Here is a 12,291-nt window from a genome sequence, read left to right on the forward strand (position 1 = left end):
GGTAATCTGGAGCTATATATAATGGATACAATGTATCTGGTGTGTATGAGGGCTAATCTAGAGCTATATATATAATGGATACAATGTATCTGGTGTCTATGAGGGGTAGTCTAGAGCTATATATAATGGATACAATGTATCTGGTGTATATGAGGGGTAATCTGGAGCTATATATAATGGATACAATGTATGTGGTGTGTATTAGGGCTAATCTAGAGCTATATATATAATGGATACAATGTATCTGGTGTCTATGAGGGGTAGTCTAGAGCTATATATAATGGATACAATGGATCTGGTGTATATGAGGGGTAATCTAGAGATATATATATATATATATATATATATATATATATATATATATATATATATAATGGATTCAGTGTAATTGGTGTATATGAGGGGTAATCTAGAGCTATATGTAATGGATACAATGTATCTGGTGTATATGAGGGGTAATCTAGAGCTATATATAATGGATACAATGTATGTGGGTTATATGAGGGGTAATCTAGAGCTATATATAATGGATGCAATGTACCTGGTGTGTATGAGAGGTAATCTAGAGCTATATATAATGGATACAATGTATCTGATGTCTGAGGGGTAATCTAGATATATATATATAATGGATACAATGTATCTGGTGTATATGAGGGGTAATCTAGAGCTATATATAATGGATACAATGTATCTGGTGTAAATTGAGGGGTAATCTAGAGCTATATATAATGGATACAATGTATCTGGTGTATATGAGGGGTAATCTAGAGCTATATATAATGGATACAATGTATGTGGGGTATATGAGGGGTAATCTAGAGCTATATGTAATGGATACAATGTATCTGGTGTATATGAGGAATAATCCAGAGCTATATATAATGGATACAATGTATGTGGTGTATATGAGGGGTAATCTAGAGCTATATATAATGGATACAATGTATCTGGTGTATATGAGGGGTAATCTAGAGCTCTATATAATGGATACAATGTATCTGGTGTATATGGGGGGTAATCTAGAGCTATATATAATGGATACAATGTATCTGGTGTATATGGGGGGTAATCTATAGCTATATATAATGGATACAATGTATCTGGTGTATATGAGGAATAATCCAGAGCTATATATAATGGATACAATGTATCTGGTGAATATGAGGGGTAATCTAGAGCTATATATAATGGATACAATGTATGTGGTGTATATGAGGGCTAATCTAGAGCTATATATAATGGATACAATGTATCTGGTGTATATGAGGGGTAATCTAGAGCTCTATATAATGGATACAATGTATCTGGTGTATATGGGGGGTAATCTAGAGCTATATATAATGGATACAATGTATCTGGTGTATATGGGGGGTAATCTATAGCTATATATAATGGATACAATGTATCTGGTGTATATAAGGAATAATCCAGAGCTATATATAATGGATACAATGTATCTGGTGAATATGAGGGGTAATCTAGAGCTATATATAATGGATACAATGTATGTGGGGTATATGAGGGGTAATCTAGAGCTATATGTAATGGATACAATGTATCTGGTGTATATGAGGGCTAATCTAGAGCTATATATATATAATGGATACAATGTATCTGGTGTATATGAGGGGCAATCTAGAGCTATATATATAATGGATACAATGTATCTGGTGTATATGAGGGGTAATCTAGAGCTATATATAATGGATACAATGTATGTGGGGTATATGAGGGCTAATCTAGAGCTATATATAATGGATACAATGGATCTGATGTCCTTAGAGGGGTAATCTAGAGCTATATATATAATGGATACAATGTATCTGGTGTATATGAGGGGTAATCTGGAGCTATATATAATGGATACAATGTATCTGGTGTATATGAGTGGTAATCTAGAGCTATATATAATGGATACAATGTATCTGGTGTAAATTGAGGGGTAATCTAGAGCTATATATAATGGATACAATGTATCTGGTGTATATGAGGGGTAATCGAGCTATATATAATGGATATAATGTATGTGGGGTATATGAGGGGTAATCTAGAGCTATATATAATAGATACAATGTATCTGGTGTATATGAGGGGTAATCTAGAACTATATGTAATGGATACAATGTATGTGGGGTATATAAGGGGTAATCTAGAGCTATATATAATGGATACAATGTATCTGGTGTATTTGAGGGGTAATCTAGAGCTATATATAATGGATAAAATATATCTGGTGTATATGGGGGGTAATCTAGAGCTATATATAATGGATACAATGTATCTGGTGTATATGAGGGGTAATCTGGAGCTATATATAATGGACACAATGTATCTGGTGTATATGAGGGGTAATCTGGAGCTATATATAATGGATACAATGTATCTGGTGTATATGAGGGGTAATCTAGAGCTCTATATAATGGATACAATGTATCTGGTGTATATGAGGGGTAATCTAGAGCTATACATAATGTATACAATGTATCTGGTGTATATGGGGGGTAATCTAGAGCTATATATAATGGATACAATGTATCTGGTGTATATGGGGGGTAATCTATAGCTATATATAATGGATACAATGTATCTGGTGTATATGAGGAATAATCCAGAGCTATATATAATGGATACAATGTATCTGGTGAATATGAGGGGTAATCTAGAGCTATATATAATGGATACAATGTATGTGGGGTATATGAGGGGTAATCTAGAGCTATATGTAATGGATACAATGTATCTGGTGTATATGAGGGCTAATGTAGAGCTATATGTAATGGATACAATGTATCTGGTGAATATGAGGGGTAATCTAGAGCTATATATAATGGATACAATGTATGTGGGGTATATGAGGGGTAATCTAGAGCTATATATAATGGATACAATAGATCTGATGTCCTTAGAGGGGTAATCTAGAGCTATATATATAATGGATACAATGTATCTGGTGTATATGAGGGGTAATCTAGAGCTATATATAATGGATCTGGTGTATATGAGGGGTAATCTGGAGCTATACATAATGTATACAATGTATGTGGTTTATATGAGGGGTAATCTGGAGCTATATATAATGGATACAATGTATCTGGTGTATATGGGGGGTAATCTGGAGCTATATATAATGGATACAATGTATCTGGTGTATATGAGTGGTAATCTAGAGCTATATATAATGGATACAATGTATCTCGTGTATATGAGGGGTAATCTAGAGCTATATGTAATGGATACAATGTATCTGGTGTAAATTGAGGGGTAATCTAGAGCTATATATAATGGATACAATGTATCTGGTGTATATGAGGGGTAATCGAGCTATATATAATGGATATAATGTATGTGGGGTATATGAGGGGTAATCTAGAGCTATATATAATAGATACAATGTATCTGGTGTATATGAGGGGTAATCTAGAACTATATGTAATGGATACAATGTATGTGGGGTATATAAGGGGTAATCTAGAGCTATATATAATGGATACAATGTATCTGGTGTATATGAGGGGTAATCTAGAGCTATATATAATGGATACAATGTATGTGGGGTATATGAGGGGTAATCTAGAGCTATATATAATGGATACAATGTATCTGGTGTATATGGGGGGGTAATCTAGAGCTTTATATAATGGATACAATGTATCTGGTGTATATGAGGGGTAATCGAGCTATATATAATGGATATAATGTATGTGGGGTATATGAGGGGTAATCTAGAGCTATATATAATAGATACAATGTATCTGGTGTATATGAGGGGTAATCTAGAACTATATGTAATGGATACAATGTATGTGGGGTATATAAGGGGTAATCTAGAGCTATATATAATGGATACAATGTATCTGGTGTATATGAGGGGTAATCTAGAGCTATATATAATGGATACAATGTATGTGGGGTATATGAGGGGTAATCTAGAGCTATATATAATGGATACAATGTATCTGGTGTATATGAGGGGTAATCTAGAGCTATATATAATGGATACAATGTATGTGGGGTATATGAGGGGTAATCTAGAGCTATATATAATGGATACAATGTATCTGGTGTATATGAGGGCTAATCTAGAGCTATACATAATGTATACAATGTATCTGGTGTATATGAGGGGTAATCTAGAGCTATATATAATGGATAAAATATATCTGGTGTATATGGGGGGTAATCTAGAGCTATATATAATGGATACAATGTATCTGGTGTATATGAGGGGTAATCTGGAGCTATATATAATGGACACAATGTATCTGGTGTATATGAGGGGTAATCTGGAGCTATATATAATGGATACAATGTATGTGGGGTATATGGGGGGTAATATTGTTATAGAAATTTATGGACAGAAAGATAACGGCCACATAGTATACATGTGTATATATCGCTACCAGATTTATCTGCTGCCCATATACCCCCATCTGGCTCCTCCTACTACAATGGATCGGGCAGGTAAAATCCTTTTCTCCTCTGACATCAGCTTGTTGGACAGTCAGGAAGCCCGTATACATGCCAGTAACCGAGGGTCCCACGGACTTGGGGGTTACCCTATATCTACTGTGTGCTACATATCGGAGATGATAGAACTGATAGCAGTTGTTGTATCTCCCTGCAGCTGGAGGAAGAGGTGATGGAGCTGTCGAAAAAGGTGAAGGGCACAGAAGAAGAGGTGGAGAAGTACTCGGAGTCCGTGAAGGAGGCGCAGGAGCGTCTGGAGCTGGCGGAGAAGAAGGCCTCTGATGTAAGTGCCGCTAGGAGCTAGAAGCGCCCGCGCCTGTATAGATGCAGAAACATGTGTTGCTCCATTCTTTCTCATTGTTTACCCCCTATGCCCCGTGGCCCGACCGCCCGTTGTCATGCCCGTCACACATCATCACCCCGCGTCTCCCCTCATTTTGGTTTCTTAGATGATATTTATAAAGTGTAAGATGAGACGTGGATCCAGCGGCGGCTGCGGGCGCATCTCAGCAATCACCTCTGTAAGCGTAGAGTACAGAGTATCTGACTGAATACACCCATGTAATCTGCCCCCATATAACAGCCATCTACTCCATAGATATAATCTGCCCCCGCATAACAGCCATCTACCCAACCGATATAATCTGCCCCCGTATAACAGCCATCTACCCAACCCATGTAATCTGCCCCCGTATAACAGCCATCTACTCCATAGATATAATCTGCCCCCGTATAACAGCCATCTACCCCATAGATATAATCTGCCCCATATAACAGCCATCTACCCCATAGATATAATCTGCCCCCGTATAACAGCCATCTACTCCATAGATATAATCTGCCCCCGTATAACAGCCATCTACCCCCACAATATAATCTGCCCCGTATAACAGCCATCTACCCAACCGATATAATCTGCCCCCGTATAACAGCCAACTACCCCATAGATATAATCTGCCCACGTATAACAGCCAACTACCCCATGGATATAATCTGCCCCCGTATAACAGCCATCTACCCAACCGATATAATCTGCCCCCGTATAACAGCCATCTACCCAACCGATATAATCTGCCCCCGTTTAACAGTCATCTACTCCATAGATATAATCTGCCCCCGTATAACAGCCAACTACCCAACCGATATAATCTGCCCCCGTATAACAGTCATCTACTCCATAGATATAATCTGCCCCCGTATAACAGCCAACTACCCCCACAATATAATCTGCCCCCGTATAACAGCCAACTACCCCCACAATATAATCTGCCCCCGTATAACAGCCAACTACCCCCACAATATAATCTGCCCCCATATAACAGCCATCTACCCCCAGAATATAATCTGCCCCCATATAACAGCCATCTACCCCCAGAATATAATCTGCCCCCATATAACAGCCATCTACCCCATAGATATAATCTGTCCCGTATAACAGCCATCTACCCCATAGATATAATCTGCCCCCGTATAACAGCCATCTACCCCCACAATATAATCTGCCCCGTATAACAGCCATCTACCCCCACAATATAATCTGCCCCGTATAACAGCCATCTACCCCCACAATATAATCTGCCCCGTATAACAGCCATCTACCCCCACAATATAATCTGCCCCGTATAACAGCCATCTACCCCCACAATATAATCTGCCCCGTATAACAGCCATCTACCCTCACAATATAATCTGCCCCGTATAACAGCCATCTACCCGCACAATATAATCTGCCCCCATATAACAGCCATCTACCCCATAGATATAATCTGCCCCGTATAACAGCCATCTACCCCATAGATATAATCTGCCCCCGTATAACAGCCATCTACCCAACCGATATAATCTGCCCCCGTATAACAGCCATCTACCCAATTGATATAATCTGCCCCATTATAACAGCCATCTACCCCCAGAATATAATCTGCCCCCGAATAACAGCCATCTACCCCCAGAATATAATCTGCCCCCGTATAACAGCCATCTACCCCATATATATAATCTGCCCCCGTATAACAGCCATCTACCCCATAGATATAATCTGCCCCCGTATAACAGCCATCTACCCCCAGAATATAATCTGCCCCCATATAACAGCCATCTACCCCATAGATATAATCTGCCCCGTATAACAGCCATCTACCCCCACAATATAATCTGCCCCCGTATAACAGCCATCTACCCCCACAATATAATCTGCCCCGTATAACAGCCATCTACCCCATAGATATAATCTGCCCCGTATAACAGCCATCTACCCCCACAATATAATCTGCCCCGTATAACAGCCATCTACCCCATAGATATAATCTGCCCCGTATAACAGCCATCTACCCCCACAATATAATCTGCCCTGTATAACAGCCATCTACCCCCACAATATAATCTGCCCCCGTATAACAGCCATCTACCCAACCGATATAATCTGCCCCGTATAACAGCCATCTACCCCATAGATATAATCTGCCCCGTATAACAGCCATCTACCCCATAGATATAATCTGCCCCCGTATAACAGCCATCTACCCAACCGATATAATCTGACCCGTATAACAGCCATCTACCCCCACAATATAATCTGCCCCGTATAACAGCCATCTACCCCCAGAATATAATCTGCCCCCCTATAACAGCCATCTACCCCCACAATATAATCTGCCCTGTATAACAGCCATCTACCCCCACAATATAATCTGCCCCCGTATAACAGCCATCTACCCCATAGATATAATCTGCCCCCGTATAACAGCCATCTACCCAACCGATATAATCTGCCCCCGTATAACAGCCATCTACCCAACCGATATAATCTGCCCCGTATAACAGCCATCTACCCCCACAATATAATCCTATAATCCGCCCCATATAACAGTCATCTACCCCATAGATATAATCTGCCCCCGTATAACAGCCATCTACCCCCACAATATAATCTGCCCCGTATAACAGCCATCTACCCAACCGATATAATCTGCCCCCGTATAACAGCCATCTACCCCCACAATATAATCTGCCCCGTATAACAGCCATCTACCATATAGATATAATCTGCCCCGTATAACAGCCATCTACCCCCACAATATAATCTGCCCTGTATAACAGCCATCTACCCCCACAATATAATCTGCCCCAGTATAACAGCCATCTACCCAACCGATATAATCTGACCCGTATAACAGCCATCTACCCCCACAATATAATCTGCCCCGTATAACAGCCATCTACCCGCACAATATAATCTGCCCCCGTATAACAGCCATCTACCCCATAGATATAATCTGCCCCGTATAACAGCCATCTACCCCATAGATATAATCTGCCCCCGTATAACAGCCATCTACCCCCACAATATAATCTGCCCCCGTATAACAGCCATCTACCCAACCAATATAATCTGCCCCGTATAACAGCCATCTACCCCCACAATATAATCTGCCCCCGTATAACAGCCATCTACCCCCACAATATAATCTGCCCCTGTATAACCGCCATCTACCCCATAGATATAATCTGCCCCGTATAACAGCCATCTACCCCCAAAATATAATCCGCCCCATATAACAGCCATCTACCCCATAGATATAATCTGCCCCGTATAACAGCCATCTACCCCCACAATATTATCTGCCCCCGTATAACAGCCATCTACCCCCACAATATAATCTGCCCCCGTATAACAGCCATCTACCCAACCGATATAATCTGCCCCGTATAACAGCCATCTACCCCCACAATATAATCTGCCCCGTATAACAGTAATCTACCCCCACAATATAATCTGCCCCCGTATAACAGCCATTTACCCCCACAATATATTCTGCCCCCGTATAACAGCCATCTACTCCCACGATATAATCTGCCCCCGTATAACAGCCATCTACTCCCACGATATAATCTGCCCCCGTATAACAGCCATCTACCCTACTGATATAATCTGCCCCCGTATAACAGCCATCTACCCCCACAATATAATCTGCCCCGTATAACAGCCATCTACCCCCACAATATAATCTGCCCTGTATAACAGCCATCTACCCCCACAATATAATCTGCCCCCGTATAACAGCCATCTACCCAACCGATATAATCTGACCCGTATAACAGCCATCTACCCCCACAATATAATCTGCCCCGTATAACAGCCATCTACCCCCAGAATATAATCTGCCCCCGTATAACAGCCATCTACCCCCACAATATAATCTGCCCTGTATAACAGCCATCTACCCCCACAATATAATCTGCCCCCGTATAACAGCCATCTACCCCATAGATATAATCTGCCCCCGTATAACAGCCATCTACCCAACCGATATAATCTGCCCCCGTATAACAGCCATCTACCCAACCGATATAATCTGCCCCGTATAACAGCCATCTACCCCCACAATATAATCCTATAATCCGCCCCATATAACAGTCATCTACCCCATAGATATAATCTGCCCCCGTATAACAGCCATCTACCCCCACAATATAATCTGCCCCGTATAACAGCCATCTACCCAACCGATATAATCTGCCCCCGTATAACAGCCATCTACCCCCACAATATAATCTGCCCCGTATAACAGCCATCTACCCCATAGATATAATCTGCCCCGTATAACAGCCATCTACCCCCACAATATAATCTGCCCTGTATAACAGCCATCTACCCCCACAATATAATCTGCCCCCGTATAACAGCCATCTACCCAACCGATATAATCTGACCCGTATAACAGCCATCTACCCCCACAATATAATCTGCCCCGTATAACAGCCATCTACCCGCACAATATAATCTGCCCCGTATAACAGCCATCTACCCCATAGATATAATCTGCCCTGTATAACAGCCATCTACCCCATAGATATAATCTGCCCCCGTATAACAGCCATCTACCCCCACAATATAATCTGCCCCCGTATAACAGCCATCTACCCAACCGATATAATCTGCCCCGTATAACAGCCATCTACCCCCACAATATAATCTGCCCCCGTATAACCGCCATCTACCCCATAGATATAATCTTCCCCGTATAACAGCCACCTACCCCCAAAATATAATCCGCCCCATATAACAGCCATCTACCCCATAGATATAATCTGCCCCGTATAACAGCCATCTACCCCCACAATATAATCTGCCCCCGTATAACAGCCATCTACCCCCACAATATAATCTGCCCCCGTATAACAGCCATCTACCCAACCGATATAATCTGCCCTTTATAACAGCCATCTACCCCCACAATATAATCTGCCCCGTATAACAGTAATCTACCCACACAATATAATCTGCCCCCGTATAACAGCCATCTACCCCCACAATATAATCTGCCCCCGTATAACAGCCATCTACTCCCACAATATAATCTGCCCCCATATAACAGCCATCTACTCCCACGATATAATCTGCCCCCGTATAACAGCCATCTACCCTACTGATATAATCTGACCCGTATAACAGCCATCTACCCTACTGATATAATCTGCCCCCGTATAACAGCCATCTACCCCCACAATATAATCTGCCCCGTATAACAGCCATCTACCCTACTGATATAATCTGCCCCTGTATAACAGACATCCACCCTACTGATATAATCTGCCCCCGTATAACAGCCATCTATCCCCACAATATAATCTGCCCCGTATAACAGCCATCTACCCTACTGATATAATCTGCCCCCGTATAACAGCCATCTACTCCCACGATATAATCTGCCCCTGTATAACAGTCATCTACCCCATAGATATAATCTGCCCCTATATAACAGCCATCTACCCTACTGATATAATCTGTCTTCGTATAACAGTCATCTACCGCAACAATATAATCTGCCCCTGTATAACAGTCATCTACCCCATAGATATAATCTGCCCCCGTATAACAGTCATCTACTCCCACAATATAATCTGCCCCTGTATATCAGTCATCTGCCCCATGATATAATCTGCCCCTGTATATCAGTCATCTGCCCCCACAATATAATCTGCCCCGTATAACAGTCATCTACCCCCACTGATATAATCTGCCCCTTTATAGCAGTCAACTACCCCTATTAATATAATCTGCCCCCGTATAACAGTCATCTACCTCCACTAATATAATCTGCCCTCGTAAAACAGTCATCTACCTCCATTATTATTATCTGCCCCGGTATAACAGTTAACTACCCACAATATAATCTGCCCCTGTATTACACATCTACCTCCAATGATGCATTCTACCCACATATTACAGTCATCTAACTAATATAATCTGCCCCCATATAACAATCTTCCATCCTCGCTGATATAATCTGATCCTTCATTACACATTTACCCCTCTGATATAATCTACCCCCACAGAAAACTCAGATTACAAGGAGGGGCAGGATATACACGGTATAGAGAAGTACAGGGGAGGCAGATTACAAGGAGGGGCCGGAGATACATGATATAGAGAAATGCAGGAGAGGCAGATTACAAGGAGGGGCAGGATATACACGGTATAGAGAAGTACAGGGGAGGCAGATTACAAGGAGGGGCAGGAGATACATGATATAGAGAAATGCAGGAGAGGCAGATTACAAGGAGGGGCAGGAGATACACGATATAGAGAAGTGCAGGGGAGACAGATTACAAGGAGAGGCAGCAGATACACGATATAGAGAAGTGCAGGGGAGGCAGATTACAAGGAGGGGCAGGAGGTACACGATATAGAGAAATGCAGGGGAGGCAGATTACAAGGAGGGGCAGGAGATACACGGTATAGAGAAGTGCAGGGGAGGCAGATTACAAGGAGGGGCAGGAGATACATGATATAGAGAAGTGCAGGGGAGGCAGATTACAAGGAGGGGCAGGAGATACATGATATAGAGAAGTGCAGGGGAGGCAGATTACAAGGAGGGGCAGGAGATACACGATATAGAGAAGTGCAGGGGAGGCAGATTACAAGGAGGGGCAGGATATACACGATATAGAGAAGTGCAGGGGAGGCAGATTACAAGGAGGGGCAGGAGATACATGATATAGAGAAATGCAGGAGAGGCAGATTACAAGGAGGGGCAGGAGATACACGATATAGAGAAGTGCAGGGGAGACAGATTACAAGGAGAGGCAGCAGATACACGATATAGAGAAGTGCAGAGGAGGCAGATTACAAGGAGGGGCAGGAGATACATGATATAGAGAAGTGCAGGGGGGCAGATTACAAGGAGGGGCAGGAGATACATGATATAGAGAAGTGCAGGGGAGGCAGATTACAAGGAGGGGCAGGAGATACATGATATAGAGAAATGCAGGGGAAGCAGATTACAAGGAGGGGCAGGAGGTACACGATATAGAGAAGTGCAAGGGGGGGCAGATTACAAGGAGGGGCAGCAGATACACGATATAGAGAAGTACAGGGGAGGCAGATTACAAGGAGGGGCAGCAGATACACGATATAGAGAAGTGCAGGGGGGGCAGATTACAAGGAGGGGCAGGAGATACACGATATAGAGAAATGCAGGGGAAGCAGATTACAAGGAGGGGCAGCAGATACAGGGTATAGAGAAGTGCAGGGGAAGCAGATTACAAGGAGGGGCAGGAGGTACACGATATAGAGAAGTACAGGGGAGGCAGATTACAAGGAGGGGCAGCAGATACACGGTATAGAGAAGTGCAGGGGAGGCAGATTGAAAAGAGGGGCAGCAGATACAGGGTATAGAGAAGTACAGAGGAGGCAGATTACAAGGGGGGGCAGCAGATACACGATATAGAGAAATGCAGGGGAAGCAGATTACAAGGAGGGGCAGCAGATACACAATATAGAGAAGTGCAGGGGAGGCAGATTACAAGGAGGGGCAG

At 42.3% G+C, this 12,291-nt stretch overlaps 1 protein-coding gene across 4 annotated transcripts in view; it reads left to right on the top strand.

Annotated features, from left to right (window-relative positions):
- Positions 1 to 12,291, top strand: part of TPM2 (tropomyosin 2) — a 52,982-nt gene that overhangs the window by 13,310 nt on the left and 27,381 nt on the right. For all 4 annotated transcript variants that reach the window (XM_066602192.1, XM_066602190.1, XM_066602191.1 and 1 more), the window contains exon 2: positions 4,628 to 4,753. In XM_066602192.1, the coding sequence (XP_066458289.1) occupies positions 4,628 to 4,753 (126 nt within the window). The remainder of the gene's footprint in view (positions 1 to 4,627; positions 4,754 to 12,291) is intronic.

Source organism: Eleutherodactylus coqui, chromosome 5, assembly GCF_035609145.1.
Source record: "Eleutherodactylus coqui strain aEleCoq1 chromosome 5, aEleCoq1.hap1, whole genome shotgun sequence".
NCBI lineage: Eukaryota > Metazoa > Chordata > Amphibia > Anura > Eleutherodactylidae > Eleutherodactylus > Eleutherodactylus coqui.